Here is a 26,445-nt window from a genome sequence, read left to right as displayed (position 1 = left end):
TAAGCATAAATGAACTAGGATGTTTTTCCAGGCTCTTTCCAGAAAAATGGCTCAACCAAAAATGAGGCCACTGATCACATGGCTTCATTCCTTACATTCTGTTGCTTTATCATCCCCAATAAAAACGATTTTGATGGGCACTGGCAAACATGTACAGTTCATGAATGATGGTACACCTGCAACCCAAAGAAAACTGTTAGGATGTAAGTGCAAGTTTTTTTTACCTGTAAATGTATGAGACTGGGCTCTAACAGAAAAACTGACTGCATCTTCTACTGTTTCTACTACCCAAAACAAATTCGGAGCAACCCTTACATGTTTGTGACCTCAAAATATAGAGAATAAATCTGTGCATGTGTACTTAGAGCAGCACGCCTTCCCGAGCTGCCCTGCATGTCAATGTTCCTACCGTTCACCCAGAGGAAGTTAAGCAATATTATGCAGGTGTTCGTAGGCCAGCGGGGCCACACACAGCATGTGCGTGCGGCTGCTCCCACGAGGAGCTCGCACTTTCCTCAATGAATCGCGGTGAATGCAGTTTCCTTTACACAGCTATAGAGGTACCTCAGGTAGACGCCGAGTTTTATTATTATGATGCATCTGAACGGTTACGGCTAAGAGGAACTTAGGACTCCTCGAGAACCGCTCTGGTTCTGTAGATTCAGGTCGGTGGGATTGCATTTAGGGACGCTCAATGCCGGGCATAGCATGGCGTGGCACGGCACGGCATGGCAGGGCATGGCAGCGGGTCCTTGAGAGCCAGGCGCATCCCTGCCACCCCCCGCACGGCCGGGCCGGGGCGATGCCGCTTCGTTGGCTGCAGGCGAAGTCCGCGGAGTGCCCGGGAGCCGCTGCTGCTGAGGGCCCGGGGAGGCTGCCCGGCTGCCGCGGGATGGAACAGGACGGGCCCCCGGCAGCCCCGCTCCTCTTCACCCTTCGGTGGGGCGCCCCGGCCCGGCGCCCGGCCACGCGTTAACTTCCCCCTGCAGGGTCGGGCGCCGTCCCCCTTACCTGTGCTGCAGCCCCACCAGCCCCAGCGTGATCACATGGGGCACGTCCAGCTCGGTGGGCCACACTCCGGAGGCGATGCAGCCGAACACGCCGCACTCTTCGCGGATGCCCAGTTCCTCCAGCTCCATGGCGGCACGTGGCGGCGGGACCCGACCCGGCCCGTCCCGCTCCGCTCCGGCGGATCCTCCCGCGCTCTCCTACGGGCACCGCGCGCAGCCGCCGGTCCCCGCCGGGCGGCCTCCTCATTTACATGCGGGGGGGGCTCCGGCCTCGCTCCCCGCCCGGCCCCCCCTGCGCTCTCCACCCCCCGCCCCGCCGCCGGGACCGCGGGGAGCCGGCATTGGCCGAGGCGGGACGGGGCAGCGTGCGCTCGGGGGGTGGGGATGGAGGGGCGCGGGTCGGCCCCGCCGTGTTGGGCGCCGATTGGAGCGCGGGATCCGCTCCCCGCCTGCCCGCCCCTTCCGCCGGGCCCTTCTTACCCCGCGGCGGGTCGGCCGCGTGCGTTCAGCTCCTCTCCTGTGCTCTAGGTGCCTGTTGCCGCCGCCGTCGCCGCCATGGCCCCCGCAGCATCAGGTAACGCGCGCCGCGACCGCTGGGTGCTGAGGGGGTGGCGGTCGCGGGGAGGAGGGCGTAGGAGCGGGACTCGGAGCCGCACTGTGCTGTTGTGGGGCTGTGCTGTTGTTGTGTGGCTGTGCTCCGCGTTCGGGTGTCTGCGGAAAAGTTTCTGTTGGCCACGTTTCTCGTTCCGTCGCTGATGTTGCTGTCCGTGTCCCGGAGTTGCGGTCACAGCACCGCGGGACGTGCCGCTCAGCTGCGCTTCGGCATCTGGATGCAGCGAGCAAGTTGTGAAGGCTTAAGTGTGCTGACGTACGCAACCAAAACTCTGCATCTAAAACGCTCCTCATTGTGTTTTATTTTTTTTCTTTAGAACTGAAACTTGGTAAAAAAGTTAACGAAGGTAAAACGAAAGAAGTGTACGAGCTGCCTGATATCCCGGGATGCGTTCTGATGCAGTCCAAGGACCAAATAACTGCGGGGAATGCTGCCAGGAAGGACCGGATGGAGGGGAAGGCTGCCATCTCCAACACCACCACCAGCTGCGTGTTCCAGCTGCTGCAGGAAGCAGGTTTGTATTGCAAAGGTAGAATTAATGCCGCCATGCTGCATGTGTTGCCACCCAGCACTGCTGGCTCCGTGCTCTGACTTAGCTTCCCCAAAGGCTCAGATATATTTTGTTCAGGCTTTGTTTCTAGTTCACCTTTCCCTCTGATACCACAGAGCTGGATGGACGGCCCAGTCATTTGGTCCACTAGAGTATCTGACATCTGCTGGCCACATATGTCACTGGTACAGGTTCTCCCCTGGTATGGATGTAGCCCTGGTCCTCCTTTCTGCTGCTCAGTCCCAGCTACTCTAAAAACTGTATCATCCACTATGAAAAGTAATTGATTTTAGTTAATCAGCAAAGTCATTGCTAGTGTGTTCTGTGTGTGAGAAAGAAAGAAGGCCTCTGTGGAACTATACCTACTTCTGTGCAAGTAGCTCTTAAAGCAGAGATCGAGGCCTTCTGCAGACAGCTTGGTGAAGAGGAGCCTGTGATTGGGTCATTTGGTATAACCTCCAGCTGCTGGCTTCCTTGGGAAGCCTGTTGTTGATGCATGAATTAAATATCTTGCTAAAGTCTATGTGGTCAGTAATTAACTTAATATGTTAAATATCCAATAGCCTATGGATATAGTAGGAATTTTAAATGCTAAGAAGGTGCCTCAGAGATCTTAAAGTGGCTTTTATTGTGGCTTCAGGCACTATAGGGTAAACTGCAGTTGCATTTTAAAGCAACAAAAGAACTTTCAGGATTCTTTCAATTCTGGTCTGATTATTTGAGGGCATAAATTGCAGATAACATGAATGCCTTATTGTAGAAGTCTGTTTGCTTTTCGCAACTCTTCTTAACCTGAACTTCTTCAAAGGTGGTAGTTCAACAAATTCTGTTAAAGTTTTTCTTTCCTTTATAATGGAACCAATGCGAGCCTTTGAAAAGCCCATATAAAAGGAGGAAAAAAAACAAAAGCCATTTTCTTAGGCTTAAAAGACCCTAAGGAGATTAACTGCATCCTTTAAGTAAAGAGAAGCACAAGATTTGGTTGTGCTTAAAGTTCCTTGTGACTCTTGATTCAACTGTGGAGTTTGCCTGCTCATGAAACTAAGCTGCCATCCTTCTATTTAGGAATCAAAACGGCTTTTGTCAGGAAACAGAGTGACACAGCTTTCATAGCAGCTCACTGTGAGATGATCCCAATTGAATGGGTCTGCAGAAGAATCGCTACTGGCTCTTTCCTTAAAAGAAACCCTGGTGTTAAAGAAGGCTATAAGTTTTACCCACCTAAAATTGAGATGTTTTACAAGGTAAGTTTCTCTCCTCTGGTGAGAATCAAACTTAGAACTCTGTAGTATCTTATTAAAAATGCTAATGGATAATTGGTTGCACTAATGACTGACCTCCTTTTAAGGAGCTGCTAGTTCTGGTATCCTGGTGTTTTCTTGTGTTCTCATTGATGCTCACAAAGCCATCAAAGAATAACGAGCCTAAGTGTATAAAGTAGATAACACAAAAGTGCTTTTGAAATTGCTGAATGGTAAGGAGTACATTTAATGCTGCTTTTCTTTTTTAACAATAATGTTATTTTCTAATGGCTACTGTTCCCTTATAGTGACTTAACTTGCATGCTTTATCTGCTTGGTTCCTTAATAGGATGATGCTAATAACGATCCACAGTGGTCTGAGGAGCAGCTAATTGAAGCAAAATTCTCTTTTGCTGGACTCACTATTGGCAAGACTGAAGTGGATATTATGGCTCGTTCCACTCAAGCTATTTTTGAGATCCTGGAAAAATCATGGCAGCCCCAAAACTGCACCCTGGTGGACCTGAAGGTATGAACATCTGATTTCCCGTGATCCTAATTTCAACAGGAAATATATCACTATAGTTCCTTACAGAAGCTTCTTGTTGCCTTTACAGATTGAATTTGGTGTTAATATTTTGACCAAAGAAATTGTTCTTGCTGATGTTATTGATAATGATTCATGGAGACTGTGGCCATCGGGAGACAGAAGCCAGCAGAAGGACAAACAGGTAACATTTTAAAGTCAGTGGGGAAGGAGAAGGATTAATAACATTTCTCTCTATAACTAAGGGTCTGTTTCTCAGAGTGACTTTATTATAGATACTTATGTTGTTACAGAGTAGCTCATAAGATGCATAAAGAAAAAAAGACTTGCTTTAGAATCTCTCCTATAACTGTATCAATGTCATCTCATCTTCTTGCCTAGAAATGGCATAAATACTTTAGCTGAGGTATTGGTACCAGTGATGGTAGCAAAATGAATTGCTTTGTCTGCCTGAAGCAAAACCTGAACTTTAACACTTGCTTGTTGTTTTTTCTTTCTCCTTTTTAGTCCTATCGAGACCTGAAGGAAGTGACTCCTGAAGCACTGCAGATGGTTAAAAGAAACTTTGAATGGGTTGCAGAAAGAGTAGAGGTATTTCTGTGGTGGCTTTTTTTCCCCTAATGAGCCGTGTATCTGGTCTTTGATAACTGTGTCTTCAGTCCCGTTGACTATTTTGTTCGATTTGTTTTTTTTCCTTTTATTTCTTCTTTATTCTCCCTTGACTATTCCTCATAGTTGCTTCTGAAAACGAAGAGCCAAGGTAGAGTTGTGGTATTGATGGGATCTACTTCTGACCTCGGCCACTGTGAGAAAATAAAGAAGGCATGTGCAACCTTTGGAATTCCTTGTGAGTTAAGAGTAACCTCCGCTCACAAAGGGCCGGATGAAACTCTGAGGATCAAAGCAGAATATGAAGGTAGATGTCAGAGAACTAATGAATGAGACTGAGCAATATCATGTACAAAAATGACTTGTCAACTTAAGGATCTCTGTAAGCTTTTTTTTTTTCTTCCCATAGTTTCTTGTTTGTTGAACACAACAATAGTCTGTTACAATGCAGTTCTAATCTTGTTAAATACATAATGATGGATGGTAGACTGCACTGAGCAATTATGAAGTAAGATGCTGTCTCAGAACTTCCATTACTCAAAAGCTTGAACTGTGATTTTTATCTCATACTTGCACTTCTTTGCTTGAGCCTTGATCATGCTAATACCTGCATCTGTAGGAAGATACTACAGTAAATGTATTTCTTAAACAGGGAGGAGTGGAGGCTTCCTCTAGCTGACTATAAATGTTCTTTGGTTTCCTCCAACGCAGATGTTGCTGCCATCATCCTACTCATTTGTTGAAAATGTTGAATCATTTTTGTACGCGATGAGAAAAAATACTTGATTTCAATTCATATTTTTTATACCAAGAAAACCTGACTTCTCTTTGAAAGGCTAGAGGAGGAGAGATGAGAATTCACTTGTTGGAGTATTCCTTATACAGAGGGGGAAAAAAATACTATTTGGGGACAGGAGGAAGCAGTTAAATACTTGAAAACACAAATGTGGTAATCACAGCTGAGATTCACTGGAGGTGAATTAAGACTTTAGTTAAACTATAGTTCTTTTTTTTATAGTTTTACAGCCAGAATTTAGCTGTCTAAATCTCTCATCCTTAAATGTTGCTGTTTCCAAAAGCAGCACCCATTCCTCTGGCTCTTTCTCTCAAGCAGAGGAAGGGTGAGACATGTTAACTTGTTCAGTTATGGTAAACAGCATCTGGGTTTTAAGGCTGTAAGATCAGTCATTTCTGTAAAGGGGAAAATTCAACATAAATTTTAGTGCTGCGTAACAGAATGAAAGAAATTTAAGTGCAAACTGAAGAACTGTGGACTCAAAGCTCCATAAAAGCAAGTGGGATGAAACAAGATGGACTTGCTTATTCTTTCTTTTTCTCCCCCCAAGGCGATGGAATCCCGACTGTGTTTGTTGCAGTAGCTGGCAGAAGCAATGGCTTAGGGCCAGTAATGTCTGGTAACACTGCTTACCCTGTTGTCAACTGTCCTCCTCTCTCATCTGACTGGGGTGCTCAGGATGTGTGGTCCTCTCTCAGACTGCCCAGTGGTAAGATGATCTTCAGCCTGTGCAATTGTACAGACCTAGCTATAGTTATCATACACATGTACGTGCACTGTTTGGAACAGTGGCTTATCAGTACTGAACAGTCTCTGGAAATCTGCATGCAGTCTTTGGGCTTTTTGCAGCTGAGAAGCCAAAGAGATTATGTACAAATACTCTTTAGAAAGATATGATCCATTGCTTATCCTTGCTAAATATTTGAGTTTGAAACAGGAGTTAATAATGGGAAGCTGTTGTTTCTGCTTATAGTGTTCCATTTTATTAAAGTAAATTTACTTTGATAAAAGACCAAATAATATCTTTCTCTACAATTAGCTTGATTCTTCTACAGCAGTGTATTGCTGCCATATGAATTCTTATCAGTTAGTGACTAGAACAGCTATTTGGCAACTTGCAGGCACAGCAGCCTGTTACCTCTTTCCTCATAAACTTATTGCTTTGCTGGCTTTGGGTTTCAAATGCCATGATGAGAGAAGTATTGAGATATTTGACACTTCAGTGGCTTTAAAACTAAACCATGTGGCTCTAGAGGGTTATCATAGAATCACCAAGGTTGGAAAAGACCTAAAAGATCATCCAGTCCAACTGTTCACCTATTGCTAATAGCTCCCACTAAACCATGTCCCTCAACACAACATCCAGTTGTTGAAACAAGCACTGTCTTAAACAGTCACTTAGAGGCAATGTGTTGCTTGCGCCTATAAAACTTGTTTGAAAGTAGCATTTTGCTTTCTTTGCAGGTCTTGGCTGTCCTACTACTCTGTCACCTGAAGGAGCCGCTCAGTTTGCTGCCCAGATTTTTGGGTTAAACAACCACTTGGTATGGGCCAAACTGCGAGCAAACATGTTAAATACATGGATCTCTTTGAAGCAGGCCGACAAAAAATTGCGGGAGTGCACCTTGTAAGTCCAACCAACAAGTAACTCCTACCAGCCACGCAAAGATAGTGGTGTGCATATGCATTTGTATCAGGATTTGTAGTTGGATGATGTGATCTTTTCTCACAGAACGAAGCATCTTTGGAGCAGCAGATAAGTCTGCTGTGTCCTCATCCCTCTCTTGTGTTGTTTTTTTTTTTTTTTAGTATTAACGACTTAGTAAAAGAAGATAATATTTTAGTTATCTTTCTGTTGTTCCAGAATAGTGTCATTCTGCTCTTCAGTGTATACTATTAACTACCGATGATGGTTATGTCAACATAATGATTTGGTGTGATTTAAATAGAAGCCCACTTTTTTTCCTGTAACAGTAACGTTCTTCCATAGTAATAATGTATGTTCTGAAGCTTATTAACTCAATGGGACTGCTAACTAAAACTAGTGCTGATGTAGTGCTGTAATGATGGTATGCTTTCTTTTAGCAATAAAATAGCAACATATGCTGTATTAATAAGAAAATAGGCTAAGAAGTAAGAGCCTGAAAGAAATAACTGCCTTATTTTAAAAAAAACATATATTTTTTCATGTGTACATGTGTGTATGTATATACACCCCATCAATAACTTTATCACATCATTTGAGAAGTTACTGTTCTCGTTTGTGACAAGCTCTAATTTTGAATGCAGCCATAATTAGGCTTGTTGCCTACTTGCTGTATAACCCTTGACCTAGTCCAGTCAAATATTAGCCCTTCAAATATTAGGCAGATCTACTGTGGACATATGTGATGCTGTCAAATTATCCTCATACACATCAATGTATCTATATTCCCTCACTCTGTTTCTATGGGAATTATACTGAACTGAAGGTAGGAATAAATGGTAAAGCAGCAGAGTACCAGGGGCAAGCCTAAGCATGACTGTCTTGTCTTTGCACACAACATTCTTCAATGTAGGTACTGATTCTAAGAAATATGCAATTACTCAATGTATGTACAATTTATGCTTTTATAATTAAATAAACTATTTAATTCAAAGTTGCTTTGTGGAGACCTCATAAGATACTCATGCAGTAAGTCATCAGCTTTTAAAAAATGGTAAACACTTGTGAAATAACCCTATGTGTTAAAGCAGCATAAAGTAGTAGATCACATTGCTTACTGTTAGAGGAAGCCCAGTTGCTTCTTCATAAGATGTAGTTTTATTGCTGTGTGTGGCTCGTATTTGCTTCTTAATGAGGGTAAACTGGATTGATTTGCTGCCATTGGCCTTCACAGGAAGGACCACATCCTCTTTCTGTGTAGCCATCACAGAGCTCCAACTAGTGCTACCTTCTAGAGTTAAGTAAGATCTTAAGTTCAAAGCCTACACTGGAGCCAAAACAACTCTACCTCATTGTGTAGTCCTGAGGGGGATTTGCTTTTTACTTCTAAGCACAAAAAGAACCACAAACACCTAGTAACACTTAGAGCTGGTTAGTGACAAAAAGGTTCAGACTTCATGGTAAAATATCATCCTTGCAATAAAAACTAGTAGTAAAGCCGTGCTCTGTGCAGTGGCTCATTTCTTATATCAATTCACTTTCACCCTGATTGTACTAACTTCATTTGTAAACACTGTGCCAATGTTAGGCATGAGCATGTTAAGTGCTTCAGTTGCCATGGAGAAGGTTGGTTTTGAGTGTTTTTCCTTTCTTTCTTGCATTCTGTACTAAATCCTCAAACGGGAGGCCTCATTTGTGAAGTTGCCTTGCAAGAAGTGCTCAGCATAGTTAGCATTAATGGTGTATTGCTGTAATCATCAGAGAAAACCTGCGCTGTTTGTCAGCTGCAAGGATGTTAAGTTTCCCTAGAATGCTGCAAATCAGCTGCTTCATATGAAATTCTTCCTAAAGAAGAGAGCAAATGCTTGGTTAAAAACTAAAACCCAACACCTTAAGTGCTTGTATCCTTGTAAAACAAAAAAATAACCCAACTGTATAATGGAGAGGTTACTCAAGTTTATTTGCATTTTGTTTTTTAATTGACTTGGAATACCCATAGTGAAACCTCAGACCCTGCATGAGCTCATGTCATCTTCACCAGAGTTAACTGTTCTACTGCACTCGTTCTTGAAAGGCAGCAGCAAGCAGCTGTTTAGTTAACAGAGGGCAGTACTGATGGCAGGACTTGTAATACATCCTTGACTGCTTCAGGTACAGGTAAGTGGCACCTGCTTCTTAGACTTTAATAACAAATTCACTTCCAATAATAATCCCAAATTCCACTCTGTGAAAACATTCAAGGGGAAAAAAGGCAATGATCAGTAGCATCTGAATATAGATAGAATGTAAAGAATGAGTTGATGTCACGGGACCTTGCTTTTACTGGGGTGGCATAAAGACATGCTGTTTTTTTATGTTTTTTTTTCCCCTGTAAACTACTTGAGCAATTCATACCCAAAGAAGAACTACATCTGTTCCCTCACCAGAGGGAGCACATAGATGACTGAGTTACAAAAACAAACCCTACATATAAAGCCCCCGCAAAGCTCAAGTTCTAGAACTAAGTTGCAGTCCCAACTCTGTTTCATTTCACATTTAAGCACTTACAGGATTTATGCAATTACTACATAGTATGAAAGGGACATAAAGCCCTTCGGCCTGGTTTTGGAAGCTAAGTTTCCCTACCACTTAAGCATCTGCTGTTGTGCTTGTGCAGAAGCATCTTAGGTCTCTACAGGGCAGAACAGCTGAGCTTCTTCCTCATTTAAGCCACATCAGGATACACAAAATCACTATTATAGACAAATTACCAAAGCATACCTATTCATTCAAGATATGAGGCACATCCTACAGGTCAGAACAGCCACTCAGGTTTATAAGCAAATAAGCAAATGGGAAAAAAAAGCACACCAAAAAATGTTCAGCCTTGTTCCGTCTTAGAAGGGTACTTTATGACAAGCATTTGGGAGACATACACTACATAAAGATCTCTATTTCCTCTTCTAACACTGCTTCAATTTGTTTCTTTAAAAACTGAAACAGAGGTTGAACAGCACAGTGCTGTGGCTACCTGTAGAGCTTTGGGTTTCTTCTTTAGCCACGTAGCAGGAGGCCCTAGCATTCTCTTTTATCATCTTCTATATCTGCTTCTGTATGGAAAAGATTAGGACCTGGAAATACCAGTTCAGTCATACCTTCAGTTTTTTGAAGGATTTAATTCCAGAAACAATAAACTCTGTATCTCTCTCTTCTGATGACAGATGTCATCACCAGTAGGAGGGTATCTGGACACAAAACTAATACAGTAAAGCTGCTGCCAAAAGCTCAGCAAATGCTTGAGAATATCAAGCATCAAGTTTGAGTTTTTTCAAGGAACAAGTCTTCAACAGAAAGAAAGAGGCTGGCATTCATGGGAACCTGGAGCTTCTAAAATCCCAGAACTTCAACAAACAGAGGGCAGCAGGTTGGAGCATTTGCTAAGAATACAACAGAGGATGGACTACAGTAGCCCCAACAAGCACTTCTAACAAAATGCTGACATTCCTTCATCATAACAAAACACAAGTAGTCATCTGGAAGATGAAGTCACCCTCATCTACTTTTTCCTGTCTGTCCTACCTAGACATGCCTATTGTGTTGTGGCAAGCTCTCCCACTGTTCCTGAACTACATCACTCATGATTATCACTGATGTAACTGTATTTTCAAATTCAAGGTGCTATCATTTTGTTGGCCTTTTTTGTGTGAAAGCATTTATAGTCAATAACACCTGGGAAAGTACGCCTTCAACAAAAATCAAGGTTCAGATCTCACTGGACCCTTTGCTTTGGTAAAGGCTTTAGAACAAGTTACATCCTAGCACTGAACATTTTGCGTCTTTTTTTTCCTTTCCCCCTCCCAGCTATAGAAAAGCACTTTAAATAAGAGAGTTATGGAGAGATTTCAGTATGGATGCAATAATGATCCTTAAACAAAAAGATACACAAACCTACCACTAGATTTCTTTTTTGTGTTAAAAAATAATAATAAAATCTCATCACCTGCATTCCTAAGGAGATCATGGTAATACAAAGATTAGATTTCAATGGTTGTTAACATACCAAAGCAGAGAAATCAAAAGATCCTCCTTCTTCCATTAATGCAAATAAAGCTTTCCCAAATATTAACCCAGAACTTAACCTGGATTGAAATCCACGTTACAACCAATTCAGCAGGTTCTCAGTTGCCTGTGGTATCCCAGACCTTATACACCGGAAGAGAACAAAGCCAGAACATCTGGTCAGTAAACTTGTGAAATGTTGTTCTGCAAGAACAGTTTCCCACAACTTTCAAGTTCTCTGAAATGAAAACTCCATACTTCAAGTTACCTTGAGTAGATACAACAGTACAACAGAAAGTCGCCAGCAACAAACCTGACTGACCCAATGATCGGTCAGAGAGATACTGTAAGCAGAAAAAGATTATGTACGTACCACTTAACATCATGAAGTGCCCACAGTCTTGAGTTAAATGGCTGCTCCTGGCAGCTGTACCTGACAGAAGCTTCTCAACAGAAGGATATGGAAAATGAAAGAAAGTTTTAGTTTCTGATAAAGTTAAAATGTTACAAACTTTTAGCTTTTATTGAAAATTAAATATATTAGCAAAAGCAAGATTTAAGAAATATTTTACAAATCATTTACATACAAGAAAGCCAGTATCAGACATATTCACAAATATGCAAACCTTTAATTACAAAAAGTACCTAATGGCAGCATGATGCTTACCTTGCCACTGCAGTGTGCTCTACTATTGATATAAGGCATAGAACTCACATTTGCACCAACTTAAAGAGTTCAAATTAAACTTTAAGCTTTTAAATCCTGGATGCACAATCCCAAATACACACACACGCACACTCTAAGATTTCTCCTTAAAAGCTCTATAAACTAAGTGTGTGCTCTGGAAGAACAGCCAGCCTGAAAAGTCCAGTAGAAACGTAACTGGTACTAGCGTTTAGTTTTCAGTCTCCTCTTTAACATGTACAGGCCTAGGTATGTAAACCATATTCACAGTTTAATTATTTTTAGACAGAAGTACCTTTTTTTTTTTTTTTTTTTTGCATTTGATCCTTAAAATCGGCTCTCAGTTCAGCATACAGTTTATAATGTCACCTGTTTTGTGATGCACACATTTACAAGATAACTTAAAAATCTGTGCCATATTCATGGTCAAGATAATTCAACAAGAATAGTAATATCCAACAGTGATATTCAACACTATATTTCAAATATTTGTGCAAACAGCAAAAGAACAGTTGTATGAGGCAAACTTATTTGCAAAACCTTTAATACCTCTTCTATGTTGTAAACTCGGACTGTCAGCCTTAAGTCCTGCAACTTCCCACAGCTTTAAAAAGTCAGTGGCTAAAATTATCAAGTCTCAAAAATGTTCTCTTCTACATAGTGCAAATTGTAAAACAGATCATGTGAAAAACATATCTAGCTGGATTGACTTTGTGCAATCATCAGTGGTCTTCTCTCATAGTTGAAGGAAGTGTGCATTCAAAGAATCGTATGGTTCAAGAAGCTGGGCAGGTGGGAAGGAGAGAGAAAAAGCAGTTCCATTACACTTCTCAAACCAGTGCTAGATGTGCAAAGGCAGCAAAAATTCCAGCTGCTACTACAACCAGAAGAAATTGACTTTTCAGGAAGACCCAGGCGGTTAGTCACTTGGACTGGTCCCTAGAAAAATATGTAAGTATATGTTGGATTTTTATCAGACGGTCTTTTAAAGACATCATAGAGAGAACTGACAGCTGATATCTGGGGTCTACTGGGAGAACAGCTAGAAGCCACCAACACCAAGCAGGACCATTGGGCATTGCCTAAAAATAAAAGAAATATTGGTTACTTATGAACAATGCTGACTAACACAGTGAAGACATCAAAAGACAAGCAAGTCAAAGACAAGCGCTGGTTTGAATTTTGATATCGACCAGAGAATTACAGATCTGTAAGACCAAGAGGGTTCTGAATTGATCTATTCTGATCCCTCTTTGCCTCAGAAGTCTATAAATAAAATGCACTTAAGCTACATTTGATAAAGCAATCGATTGTTCTCAAGACAACGCAGGCATCTCAATTTCTTTAGGAAAGGATGGCCAAGTATAGGACAGTCACCTAGTAAACCTCCCTGATGCAAACTAACTTCATATCTGTCACATTACTCTTCAGGTTTGAATGTTCTTGATGCCCAACACTGATTGCATATATCTTTTGGTGCGTCTGAGGGACTCTCTATTACTACTGCATTCCACTTGCACCTTGTTATCTTTAGACAGAGCAGGACTGCTTAGCTTGTTTCTTCTAACTTTATAAAACACTTTGCAGCTTTTCCCTATGCTTTATTTCATTCTCTACATGGAGCCTGAGACATCGTGCCCAGGACATAATAGTTCTCAGTGGAGGATGAATCACTGCAGTGCAGAAATACCTCAGTTACCTCACATACTTGCAAGAACAGCCTTGGCAATGGTACATCCCTGAATGAAATTTCCTCCCTTCATCACACAGTTGACACTTAATGGTCTAAGTCTTAGGCACATACCTTCAGTCTTGCTGCCGAGCTAGTCATTCTGTTTGAGTGCACTTACTCCTCTTTGCTAACGTATGTTGTTTTAAACCAGTCTTTAATTGAAATGTTCTAAGATCATTTCTGAAAGCCCTCCAATGTATTTACAGCCTTCCAAGATCAGTAACGGTCTCATAAAAATATGTAGTAGATAGGAGATAACTTTTTCCAGCCACCCCACTCCTTGAGGATCTCTCTGATCTTCCTCAATTGTTTACAATAACCATTGAAACAGATGGCTGAAGCCAGTTCCATAAAATTAACATAAATATTTGCCAAATTCTAGCATCTGCAGCAATTTACAGCACTAGCTCCAAAAGGAGGAAAGTGTTATTTGTGATTACCTCTGTCCCAGATTACTGCCTACACACATCACAGGAAAGAAAATACTGAAACACTTCCTATTTTTCTCCATTTGAATTCTAACAACTTTGCACAAACCAACAGTTCAGAACATTTCTGTAACTGAAAGTATTATCAGTACACTATTTATAAAATAGCCTATCATCCTTTATTGCAGAAGAGAACTGCCAGCTGTCTTTTGTTGCTCTCTGTAAGAAAAGATAAAGTCCTGCTTCCCTTTAATTTGAGGGAAAAAAAAAGCATTTTCTCTTTAATGTTTAGCAGCTTTTTAACAATTGGATTTTGGCTTTCCACACCTACCCTCCCCCGGTAAAAAACAGTCACCTGATATTTGATACTAAGTGATGTCTCACCTGTATATTTTCCTCCCTGTCAGGCATTGGCCCGAAGTGCTGAAGAATTTGAGTGCGGAATTTGTTTCTTAAGTTTTGGAACCAATTGCAGGCCTGACTGTAAACAAAGTTGTGAAGCTCTCTCAGTTTCTTCAGCTCTTCTTCATCAGCAGCCTAGCAAGGAACATTATGAAAACACCATTACAGATGAAGAAAATTGCCATAGTTTTTGAGCTAACATAAAAAAAGACAACTCTATTTAGTTAAGTTTTTGCATTCTCCTAAGCCATGGTTGCTAGTGGCTGAATTGTAAAGAAATCCTCCGATACTTAAGAGTTACAGCTTCACAAACTACTGTTCAAATGAAAAGCAAAATATTTCCTTCTTATTTAATAATAACAATTAAAAAAGGTTATCTTCCATTTCTTCCTTATACCGACATTGTATCCTCCACGTTTCTATGGACCTAAAAATTTGACAGAGCCCTCAAAACAAACAAAGAAAGTCTTAAGATAGCAGCTAAAAGCAGAAGCATTGGACAACATTCTGGATACCTTAACATCTTCCAAATACTCTATGTCTGCGGTGCAATAGCCATCTTTCATCCCTCTCTGTAGAACTCGAAATCTCTTTCCACCAACTGTATCAACAACAGACCGTCCATCAGGCAGAAAGTGAACGTTCCTAATCTGCAGCATGCAACCATAATCTGCAAAACTAGAAAAGAGACTTTATCAGTAATGTAATTATACAGTACTATGATGACAGCTGGTTTAATTTAAAAAAGGCAGAAAAGAAGCTTACTATTAGAATGTAAAACCTACCCATGTTGAGAATCACTTATACACATCCCAAACTGTTTAGTCCCAGTTTCCATACTTCTCCGAATCATTAGTCGATATCTTGGCTCAAACACATGTAGAGGGCAAGGCACAGTAGGATATGCCATAGTGCAAACAAACATTGGAACATTCTTGGTCAAGCTTCAAAAGAATGACAAAAGAATACAAGACTTAAAACATAATTACAGAGCAATGCCAATACTTTTTTTTTTTTTTAACAGTATGTATTTAAAGTCATAAAACACTTGTTACAAACTCCAATAATAACTACATTATAATAATTTCATTTAACAGTAAGAACACAGTGACTGAACACTTATGTACTGAGTTGAATACGTAATGGATAGCGAGCTGAAATATCTAGTTAGTGAATATAGAACTTGTCGTGGGAGCAAGAGCATTTCTTGTTTTCTTCCTTTCTGGTTTAGTTGATGCCATATACATCAACTAACAAATGCACAGCAACCAGCTCACCATTTAGATTAAGTTAAATGACGCAACCCAAGCTATGGTTTTTACCCTTGCAATGTTTCAGCGAGGTCTACTAGTTGAAAAAAAAAAAAAAACTAAGCAGAATCTAGGAATAACTATTAAAAGAAACATATCTAGAAATTCTTCCATTAGAAGTGAATACCCCCAGGAGCTTTTCAGTACAGCTTTTCTCTGTCCTTTCAGCCCCAGCTTGTACTGATAGCAGGGGATGCCACAACTCAGGTGCAAGACCTTGCATTTGGTTCTATCCAATCTCATGATGTTCAGCTGGGCCCTCTGCTCAAGCCTGTCTAGGTCAAAAACCATTCTCATTTCTCAGATTTTCTAGATAGAAGGCATAAAGCTTACTTTGAGTGTTCAGCAGTTTCTTCAGCATGAATTCTTTTTCTCTCATAAAGCTCATCAGACAAATATTTCATTATTAATTCCTCTAGTAGTTCTGTGATGCTGTATTTTCTGCTTGCAAGGTACTGTAAGCAATTTAAAACAACACATTTCTTTACTGATACATTAATAAAAGAATTGAGACATCAGCTTTTTTTGTTTTTTTTTGCTTTTTTTTTTTTTTAAGCACGATACATGAAATATGTTACAAATGAGATTTACATCCAGGAAATCTGAAATTCTTACATTTCTTAACCCCCACCATTATTATCAGAAAATTCTGTTTTAGTTCTTACAGTCCAACAACTCTAGTGTCTAATTCAGTATGTGTTTCTATACTTACAGAGGCAGAATTTATTTTCCTCATTAAACAGCCACACAAATATGGAAAGCATATAGAAACCACGGGGAAGTCTTACTGAATAGTTCTCAGTTTACAAATCATCAGGATTTAATTTTTTTATATATATATATATATATATAGGTGATCACAAAAGCATAAAACCTCTTAGGATCCTGAGGCAAACCTAGTCAATTTGTATTGATATTTACCTCACATCTTTTTCTTTCTAGGAGCAATCTATAATCATAATCCCTTGCATTTGAGAAGCCTTTACAATGATAAAGTGTTTGCCTATATGAGTATACTGAGGAACAGTACCTCCTTCAAACTCTCCTTACAGAGTGGACATTGAGGAGCATGGTCTAAACACCGTTCCAAGCAACCTTTGCAAAAAGTGTGTCCACAAGGCGTTGTCACTGGCTCAAAGAACAGCCTGAAACAAAGTTATTAAAATTAAGATACTGTGGCAAATTTGTGTCTTGCTTAATACAAAACCAAAATACAACTCTGTGATCAACCTTCTAAGTTTTTTCCCCCCCACTAATTATTATCTATAGCAAAGAACATTAATCACATCTCTGTATACTACTCTTTCCTCTACAAAGTTTGTTTCCATTCACCACTGCACCAGTTTCATGCACTATATGATCAATCCAAACACATTTCTATGCTCTAAGTATTTAAACCTTTACTCCAATACAAAAAGATTTTGATCCTACTATACAGATATTCAGAATATACCAAATGAAGTATTTATTTAAAGAGCTATGTTGCTTTCAAAGCAGTTTTGCACACTATTAACGTAACTACAGACAATTTAGCATATAGAGCATGTTTTAAGATTTCTAAAACTCAAGAAGACTCAATAAGAACTTGTATCCATCAACTGCATCTAGTAGATTCTCATTCTGAAGTCATTTCCTTGATCTGAAATGCACAGGCAACCCTTCTAGGCATTAGACCTCTCAAATTAACAAATTAACTAGTGTTACTGGCTGAAAAAAAACCCTAGTAGTGTGTACCACAGAAGATCCTCTCCTTTTTGAGCTACCAGCTAACACCACCAAATTTGACAGGCAACTTGATTACAACTATGATGAAACATTTAAATAACACTTAAATAGTGGAATATAGGAAAGGCTGGAAATATTTCTTAACATTAGAACTCATCACAAACCTATACACATCTCAATGTGTGCCAAAGATATGTGGTCAAACATCTATAATGAAAATATTGAACTAATGAGAAAGATCTTACCTCATACATAAAGAGCACTCGAAGTCTGATACATCAATCAAATTCCCTGGAACTGTTCCGTAACTCAGTTTCATGTCCCTGTTTGTGTTTTCTAAAGAAACACAAAATAAAACACGTCTTTCAAAGAAAGGCACAAAACAGTAAATACTTCAGATTTTCAAATTAAGAGATTGCTTACCTCCTTGCTTTTTGTGTTTGTTTCTTCCATCTTCACATACAATTGTATCCTGCTCTGAAAATGAAAGCTTTCTTTTCAACAAAGCACCTTTTTCTTGACCAGATAGAAGAGGTTCAGAAGATACTCTCTTTAAGCCATCTTCCTTGGCAAGGGCTTTTGTTGAGTTAAGAGCATGGGCAGATTGTGCACGATTTAGGCTTCCAATCACAGGCTCCAGTACCTCTGATCTTCCTAAACTCTACACAAGACAAAAGAACTGTACATAAGGGATAACACAAGTATAAGATTATAAAATGTGAACATGCAAAAACACTTAATCCAAATAGATACCCAGTTAGTTCATCAGTTAACTGGAAGAATTTTCTAATTCAAAACAATACTTAACTTGCTTATCATTAGCAATTTATAAAAAAAAAAATATTTACCTCCAAGAGAAGAAAAACTAAACTTTTTACTTTGAAGCTATATTAAAAAGTCAAATATAAATATATAAATATTAATAACAATAGTATAAAAAATTACTTTTTGCTTTGGAACTAATATACAATCTTGGTAGTTTCTAATAAGTACTTGAATGAGGTATATAATACTCCAAATGAGAGTAAATCACTCCCGAATCATAATTCTTCTAGTTTATCCAATTGCAGAGAGCCAGCATTTATATCAGAGAATAAGTATGACAAATAAGGATATCAGGATGTCTGACACTTGCATATTAGCCAAAGAACAAATCTCATCTTATGGTTTCTATTACCTGCTCAGGACAAAGTTGTAAATTGCAGCAAGGCTCGGTCATCTCAGAACCAAGCACAAAAGATTTATTTCGAGTATGTGATGAATTCCAAGCGGATTCCTTCAAATTCTCTCCTATCTTCTCTGGTGACAGTACATCATGCAGTGTCTGGAAAACAAACAGCTAACTGTTCATAGCAATGAAAAGAGGATCTGGATACAGCTTCATTATAAACCCACACACCATAACAGATAATTCAACATATATCTGAAGTTAACACCTCCTGAACAATGATTTACTTAAGAACAGTTAAGAAGAAGCAGAAATCTATATTCCTGTATAACTAAGCAATGCAGTTTTTCTTATTAAAGAAAATGCATCTAGAAATTCTTCCATGAGAAGTAAACGACCTCTTCAGAGTCAGACACTATCAATTCAATATCACACATTTTTCTGTGCAGGTTTTCGTTACTGAAGAAAAGCTGCTGTAGTCTACACACTAAAGAATTTGATTTACCAAATTCAGGTTGCCATTCCCTTTCCAGTCACCTACAATCAATTTCAGAAGCATACATACTTTGAGGCCATGTGTCCTCAAAACCTTCACACTCTCTTCAACACAGCATGGGGTACATCTTGAATTAATCAAAGCATCAGCTCTACCCTCTCCATATGCATGACAGGTTTTTTGATGGTCAACTATCTACCACAAAAGGAACTTCATAAAAGAATCAACACAGAGGCAGTAATCTGGTTTGACATAACAAATTACCTTTTCTACTTCTATCTTGGCTGGAAGAAAATCCTCATCAAGGGCTAAGCACTGTAGAAACAGTTGTAAGGCATCGCCTACAAAGCCAGAGTCGTGCAGCACTTTTCCTTTCCGGAAGTAGACCTGAGAAACAGAAAACACAATTACACTTCTGGTGAATATATAGAACTGTGGTATTCACCTTATATACCTTACTACAAAGTTAGAACAAGATCCCTCAATGACAAAGGAATGCACCTCTTCAGCAACTTCAGCCGTGCACAGCGTGTATGACACATACACCTCGCCTAATGTAAATCCCCTACACTGAAAATAACTATGGCATAGGCTGGTGTTCATCTCCTTCCAGTTAATTTGCTCTGGCTTACATGAAAGATTAAAATCCTGATTAGTGCTGAATTCACACAGGCCTTAATTTCACTATTCTGTGAGGTTTTGGCAATGGAGAAGAGGGAAAGACAATGAATGTTATTACATATCCTTGTGAAACAGCTTTCATTGGACACCTTTTTTTGCTCTATTTCGTCAGAATTCTTATAGTTCTAACATGCATGGAAAGACAATCTACACAACCACACATTCCTTACATGTACGTTAATACAGATTCCAAATACAAAACAATGTACTTTTGGAATTGCTTCCTCCAACTACATTTTATTCTCGAATACTAGATAAAAAAAGGTAGGAGGGAAAGAAAGAGATGAGGCTATTGAATGTTGATGAACTTATAAAAATACAATATGGGATCCAACTCACATGAATTAAAAAAAGTTGAATTTGCAGTAATAGAAGCTCAATAAAATGAACAACAAAAAAAAAATAAAATCTAAACTACATTTTGGATAATGGGCAAAAAAACTGAACCAGAAAAAGAAAAGCAAACAAGCAAAACACTGAATGCATTTTCTATAGACTGACAGCCAATATGAAACAGTAATCCTAAACAAGGCTGTCAGATGAGGGCATGCATCTTCTTTGATGGATTTGGGCAGTTTCATTAAGGAAAGCACGCTAATCCTCCTCTTACAGGTACTTCATCTGCTTACACAGATATTAATTTTAATCCATCAAACCATGCTCAGTCAAATGAAGAAGCAAAGAAAAGCCCAATGCCCCCTAAATTTGCAGCAGCCATGAAATTACTGAACACAGTAGAAAACAGGGCAGAAGCAGGTATCTGTCCCTGTACAGCAAGATCTTGCTGCTCCGTGATGAGTTCAGATGATGCTGCAATAAGCAATGTATAAGTAGTAACAGCTCCGAAGGCCAATGACTCTCCAGTTGCCTGCACTGTTTGCAGAGTTCAGCTTCCAACGAGTTTCTCCAGGCTTTTCAAAAAAACCTTTCCCAGCTCAAACAGCAAGTTTTCTTCATCAAACAACCAAAAAAAGGCAACTGTAAGAAGTTACATCACCACAATGTATCCCAACTCCAAGTACTGAAGCCAGTAACAAAGGCCCCAAACAAACACATTTTTTACTATTGCAAAAGGATTTAAGGCTCTCTCTACAAGTTTGGTTTTGTTTTGTTTTTTTTTTTACTCTGGTGCAATTGCAAAAGAAAATTGTGTTTTCCTATTAATACTTTTTTTTTTTTTTTTTTTTTTAAATGAGTGAGACTCAAAGAACATAATGAGAAATGCTGACTTCACATAGAGCCAAAAATCCTAATCTGCGTTGGCAACAGTGCTCACACATCTCACATGATATTCAAAGAACAAATAGTGCTTAAAATGCTCTCAAATTTGGGAAATACATTCAAGTATAAACACTTCAGAGAAACGCAGAGCTTTAAAAGGACTAACTTTTACATACTGTCCGAAATGTCAAATCTCAGTTACATCAATGAGCCAAGCACCTACGGTGCAGAAATTCTGCTTTGAAGCAGTTAAAGCTGGCTGCACAGTTTCAGTCAGCCAACCAGCCAAATGACATTCAGATGATTTTAAGTTTACAAATATCTTAAAACTTTTCTTAAGAAAACTCATAAAAGCGCTGTTCTTAAAAAAGAAATCAGTGCTAACAAGCAACTTTTAACAGCATGAAAGTTCTTCATAGTACTTCTGAGGAAATCAGTTCTGATGCACATCACTCTTCATCCAGCATCACTATCTCACGATGGGAAATAAAAACACCTGAAGTCGTTGATGAAAGCTGAATCAACAGTTCCAACTCACAGTGCTGACCAGTTGCCTGTCCCATGTATAAATAACTATTTTAAGATACTTTGGAGTACTTTGCATGTACTTAAGAAGAAAAGCAAGAACACACCCAAGTGTTTAAGGCAGCTGACCTTGCTTCATTTGATGAAAAGATTATACAAAACACATTACGTTTATAGGTATACATAGGTTTTGAAACATTATGAGTTCAAATCAACTCACCTCTGGCCAATTTGGCATTTTAGAAATAACAAAGTTTAGATCTTCTATGGCTGTTTTATACTCCTGGAGGCCAGCGTATGACTCAGCTCTGTAGATTCTTAGCATCAAGTTATTGGAATCTGAAGACAAAATTAAATAACATTTTTAAAAATTAGGAACATTGTCATTGTTTAATTAGTTGTTTTATAGTGATATGTGAAAGCCTTATTATATGAAAACATTTAATACACTCTTCTGTACTGTATGTACCTTGTAATAACTGAGATTCTTCCCTCCTGCCTTTTCACCAGTATTTGAGTTTAAAAGAAGTGGCAATACTTCCAAGCTTATGTCTTCTAAGTTAATCTTTAACTTTTGGACCCTTTTATATTTTAAAAGACTTAACAACAAAGCTGACAAAGTCAGCTCAATTCTGTTGTGACAACAGAAGTAGAGAATGAAGCTGATTTCAGTTATATGGTACACTCATGCAAAACCATACCAATCTGACATTTATCAAGTGTGGTGAATCTCAAGTATTAAAAAGTCTTGAAAGCTTCCTTTCAAACATCTGGCTTTTTATTTAGGCTGTCCTTTGTTCTAATAACGCCCAGCCCCTGCCAGCTATAGCTAGAGACAGTGTGAATACCTGATGATTTATCAGAGATAGTCTCTACGCCTGCATAGACTTAAAAGATAGCCAACACCAGAAAGCCACTGATGGCAGCGGGCAGCCCTGCTCTAAATAGTCACGCTAGAGTCACCTCCACAAAGGAAAAACATTCATGTGTTCTTTAAAGACAAATTCTCACATCCCAGATGCAGCATTTTGGACTTTCAGCAAAGGAATCCTGAAATAGGAAATCTCCATGTCGTTTGAACTATGACTCTGGTAACACAACTAAGTGCAGTCACTAGGCGGAAAAACATCAGCACGTCACTTAGTTCTGGACTTTTTTTAAATACACCTGTGCTTTTCACCAAAATAGATAAGTTAAACATTAATGTAATGTAAATGACACTCAAATTAAGTTCTGTAAGTTTGTTTGAACAAGATTCCCTTGAAGGGATGCAGAGGAATCATTTCAATTCTGTATTCTGCCTTAGTCTACCCTAAACGTCTAGTTTAAGTTCCAGTAATTTCCAACGCTAGCTTGTTTTACACATAAATCTGCTTTAGCAGCAAGACAGACCAGTCAATGAACCAGAGTATTTTAACACACTGTTTTGTATTTAGACATCACAGGTAAAAGACCTTAGCAAAAAAGAAATGGTTAAGTAAATAAAAACTGACCACAGTTTTCATGGACGAAAATGAAGTGTTTGATTCAGCTAAAGTTCACAGTTTCCCTTAAGATACATATATTCCTAAACCTGTTTCTGTCCTAGACAGTTAAGATAAGCTGATGAATTCATCTTTGTCTATGTTAACATGTAACCCTGCAAGTGTAAGAACTCTTGACGCCTGCTTTCTTGTGGCTTTGTGACTATTGTAGCCTACACTAAGGCAGGAGATCAGTTCTTTTCTCTTGTGTTTGACTTTTTGGTGTCCAACAGAGTCAATATTGACCTAAATTCCTTTCTCCAGAGGCAGCAGTGACTGGGGGTCTTTGTTCTCTAATAAACTAACAGCCTGTTTGTACTTGATCATAAGTATTTCATCTTTTACAGACTTTCAAGTGTAGAAGATGCTGTCAGGAGATCCAAGCCTTCCTCGGGGAGGTGGAGTTTGGGTTAGTCTGAAGACCAAAACACGAGTTCAAGTCTAGAGCGGGTGGATAGTTTGCTCTTTACTGAAGAGAAAAGCATGGTTTGAACTGAACTGCTACAGAATTAAGGTCTAAATCAAGGAGTTTAACTACATCTCAGCTCTACTGCCAACAAATCACAGAACATCCCAAGTTGGAAGGGACCCCTGGCTCCACATAGGACCACCCAAACATTAAGCCCTATGTCTGAGAGCTTTTTAAACTGAGAATTTAATTCCTAGGCTTTGCATTGTGGAAAAAAAGTCTTACAATGGTGATGGAAAACCATACTGACTGCTCCAAAAGTAATGCCTCCTATTTATTTCCATGGAAACTACAACACTCACAACAAGTACAATAACATCATAGGAAAAATTCTCAGCTGAGGAACACTATATATATATTTTAAACACAGTCACCAAAAGCTAAGCATTTTCGCCAGCAATGAAGGGGAACCCGCATGCTGTGCACTTAAAAATCTGCATGGCCATCCAGAATGGGGTTTGTCTCATGTCTCTGTTGTCCCTGCTGAAATGCACCACCCACTGCCTTACTGTGCTGACATCCAATGTTTGGTCTCTATAAACATTCAGCAAGTCCTACTATCTGTTGCATGGCAACAAAATGTCATTGAATATTGGCAGGATGGAACAACCCCTACTGCCATATCATCACCTGCCTCTGAAATCATGGGCCAGCATGGTAAAATAGAAGGCATTACTTTTGGAGCAGCCCTCCTATCTAAATTCCATTATCGGATATTAACTAAACCAGAAAGAGTTTGTTTGAACAGTCAATTTTAGCAGCCCAATATATCACTCACTCCTGGCATATCAATACAAGTTACTGTAACTAAAAAACAAGAAGATACTGAACATCTTCTGGGCAGAAAAACGTGCATTGGATATTACTGCTTCTGCCTACTGTCAGCACAAGCATATTGTAAATGAATTGCTTTTGGTCAGGTCCTACATGCTTTTTACCTGGTTCTTAAAAATACACAAAATTCTTCAAAAATAAAAGCTGCACACTTTGTATTGGTGTTCAGAAGAACTACAGGACACGGTATGTATGAATGCAGTACGACAGGGTCGTTCCAATGGTCTGGGGTAGGAACACCTGAGAATAGGCTGAGCTAACTGGTCTTGTTTAATGAGGAAACACTGGAGGCAGCAGGGGAACCCAGCAGCCTCCTGAAATCCCACAAGAGGTTGCCTAGATCTGACACACACATTGGGGAAAAACAAGAGACAACGGTTATAAACCAGAATGACAGTATTTCTGCCTCTATACAAGCAGAAAATGTTTCACAACGATGGTACTTAAGCTTTGAACATGTTATCCCAAGCAGCATCAGAATCTTCATCCTGGCGGTGTTTTCATCGTCCAATGGGACAAAGCCTTCAGCAAACTGTTCTAACTCTGTGTTTGCCCTACTTTGAACACGGGGTTGGTGAACAGATCTCCTAAGGCCCCTTCAGCAGGAACAGGTCTGTGACTGTGCTCAACCTCGGGCGCGTTGGGATTAAAGCCTTCTTTTACATAAGGTAATTCCTTCCAATCCCTGCGCAGCACACGTAACCTATGCGAACGTTACCATTCCTCGTGCTTTTCAAAAGCAACGTGGTGAGAATCACTAACTTCTCACGCAGGTTTCAACAAATTTCCTTATGACCCGTGTAAATCAACGTTGTACTTCTGAACAAATAAAAAGCTCTACCGACAGCCCCAATATTTACAACAGGAAACGGGACCTGCGGGGCTGCCGACAAACTCCCAGCTGCACAACGCCAACACGGCGGGTCACGGTGCCAGCACCATCCAGGTGTATCCGCCCCCGAGCCGAGCCCGCAGGGCGCCCAAAGCCGCGGCCATACGGCGCTCCGCCCGGCGGCCCCGCCCGCCCCCCGCAGCCTCGCCCGGCACCAGACGGGGCGCGGCCCCGCCCGCCATGATGTCACCGCCATTACACAACCTGTCCCCGCCGTGCCTCACGCTTATGCAACCGGGCCCGGCCCGACGGAGCCGCTGGAAATAGGTCTCTGTCAGGAAACGGGGTTACGCGAGGCGCGGCCGCCAAGGGACGCACCGAGCCCGGTCAGCGCGGCGGGAAGGAGGCACCGGAGCGCACCTCAGCCCAGGGGGAGGCTCCCTGCGTCCGCTCAGCAAACTTGGAAAACTTCGGAGCACTGAGGGACGGCGTGCCGGGCACATCCCTCCCTGTCCCACCCCGGCCCCCCGCTCACCTGCCCGCAGCGCCTGCCCGGCGGCGCCCAACGCCTCTCGGTATCGGCCGTGTGCCAGCAGTTCCTCCAGCCGCCCGCCGACCCGCGCCCGCTCGCACTCTCTCGGGAACCACTTCTCGGCCAGCTGGCTCAGCACCACGCTGGTCCGCAGCGGGGCGGCGGCCGAGCCGGTGCCTCCCGCCGGCAGCAGCCGGTCCCGGCAGCGGCGGCAGCGGGCCCGCAGCTCCCTCCGCAGACAGCGGCGGCAGTAGGTGTGCCCGCACGGGACGGTCACCGGCTCGCTCAGGAAGCGCCCGCAGCCGCAGCAGCGCAGCGGTCCCTCGGCCGCGCTTTCGACGCCGCGCTCCCGGCCGCGGCCCGGCCCCTGCCGCAGGCGGTAGTTGAGCACCAGGCACTCCACCAGGGTCCCGAAGCGCCGCGGGCCGGCGAGCGGCCCGAGACACAGCGATGCCAGGGACGAACCCGCCGCTTCCTTCAGGCGGCCCCTCCGCTCCGCATCCGCCTCCTCGCCGAGTCGCCCGCCGCCTCCCGGCTCCGGCGACGCGTCCGAGCCCACGGCCACGGGAGAGAACGCCATCGGCTGCCGGCTCGGCCGAGGGGGGTGTGGCGCTGCCGCTCCGGCCGGCGGGCCCGGCGCTGCGCACGGCGCTGAGGCACTGGCGGCGCGGGGCGGGGGAGGAAGCGAGGCACCCTCCGCGAGGGGTGGGGTCAGGGGGGCGTGTCACGTGCGCGCCCCGGGGCAGCGGTAGGTGCGGGGCCGTACGAGCTGCCCGGCCGTACGAGCCGCCCCGTCCCGCCCCTTTCTAACGTCTCAGCGCGACCTCGCCCCG

At 41.5% G+C, this 26,445-nt stretch overlaps 3 protein-coding genes across 3 annotated transcripts in view; 1 reads left to right on the top strand and 2 right to left on the bottom strand.

Annotated features, from left to right (window-relative positions):
• Nucleotides 1-1,262, bottom strand: part of PPAT (phosphoribosyl pyrophosphate amidotransferase) — a 39,533-nt gene extending 38,271 nt beyond the window's left edge. Inside the window, exon 1 of the mRNA XM_015862231.2 lies at nt 1,012-1,262. Within this exon, the coding sequence (XP_015717717.1) occupies nt 1,012-1,139 (128 nt within the window). The 5' untranslated portion in view covers nt 1,140-1,262. The remainder of the gene's footprint in view (nt 1-1,011) is intronic.
• A 185-nt stretch (nt 1,263-1,447) lies between these two features.
• On the top strand, nt 1,448-8,005 carry PAICS (phosphoribosylaminoimidazole carboxylase and phosphoribosylaminoimidazolesuccinocarboxamide synthase). The gene is made up of 9 exons (XM_032444236.1): nt 1,448-1,584; nt 1,940-2,137; nt 3,239-3,417; nt 3,764-3,943; nt 4,032-4,145; nt 4,469-4,552; nt 4,697-4,877; nt 5,917-6,075; nt 6,831-8,005. The coding sequence occupies exons 1-9, from the start codon at nt 1,566-1,568 to the stop codon at nt 6,995-6,997; spliced, it is 1,281 nt and encodes a 426-aa protein (XP_032300127.1). The 5' UTR covers nt 1,448-1,565; the 3' UTR covers nt 6,998-8,005.
• Nucleotides 7,905-26,433, bottom strand: LONRF1 (LON peptidase N-terminal domain and ring finger 1). The gene is made up of 12 exons (XM_015862230.2): nt 25,616-26,433; nt 21,643-21,761; nt 19,260-19,382; nt 18,509-18,655; nt 17,755-17,992; nt 17,577-17,667; nt 16,637-16,751; nt 15,940-16,061; nt 15,082-15,240; nt 14,812-14,974; nt 14,279-14,431; nt 7,905-12,816 (listed from the first exon to the last, which is right to left on the bottom strand). Exons 1-12 carry the CDS (start codon nt 26,190-26,192, stop codon nt 12,658-12,660), a joined length of 2,166 nt encoding a protein of 721 aa, XP_015717716.1. The 5' UTR covers nt 26,193-26,433; the 3' UTR covers nt 7,905-12,657.
• Nucleotides 26,434-26,445: the final 12 nt, after the last annotated feature.

This window comes from Coturnix japonica, chromosome 4 (genome assembly GCF_001577835.2).
Source record: "Coturnix japonica isolate 7356 chromosome 4, Coturnix japonica 2.1, whole genome shotgun sequence".
NCBI classification, from domain to species: domain Eukaryota; kingdom Metazoa; phylum Chordata; class Aves; order Galliformes; family Phasianidae; genus Coturnix; species Coturnix japonica.
The sequence above is the reverse complement of the archived record's forward strand: the minus strand, read 5'-3'. Positions and strand labels throughout refer to the sequence as shown.

Coding starts and splice junctions, on each gene's coding strand:
- PAICS (XM_032444236.1), top strand. Junction 4,878..5,916: donor GATCAAAGCAGAATATGAAG/GTAGATGTCAGA, acceptor TCTCCCCCCAAG/GCGATGGAATCCCGACTGTG. Junction 6,076..6,830: donor CTCTCTCAGACTGCCCAGTG/GTAAGATGATCT, acceptor CTTTCTTTGCAG/GTCTTGGCTGTCCTACTACT.
- LONRF1 (XM_015862230.2), bottom strand. CDS start 26,192: ATGGCGTTCTCTCCCGTGGCCGTGGGCTCGGACGCGTCGCCGGAGCCG. Junction 21,762..25,615: donor CGGGCAGGCGCTGCGGGCAG/GTGAGCGGGGGG, acceptor TTTTGTCTTCAG/ATTCCAATAACTTGATGCTA. Junction 16,752..17,576: donor GAGTGCTCTTTATGTATGAG/GTAAGATCTTTC, acceptor ACTTTGTTTCAG/GCTGTTCTTTGAGCCAGTGA.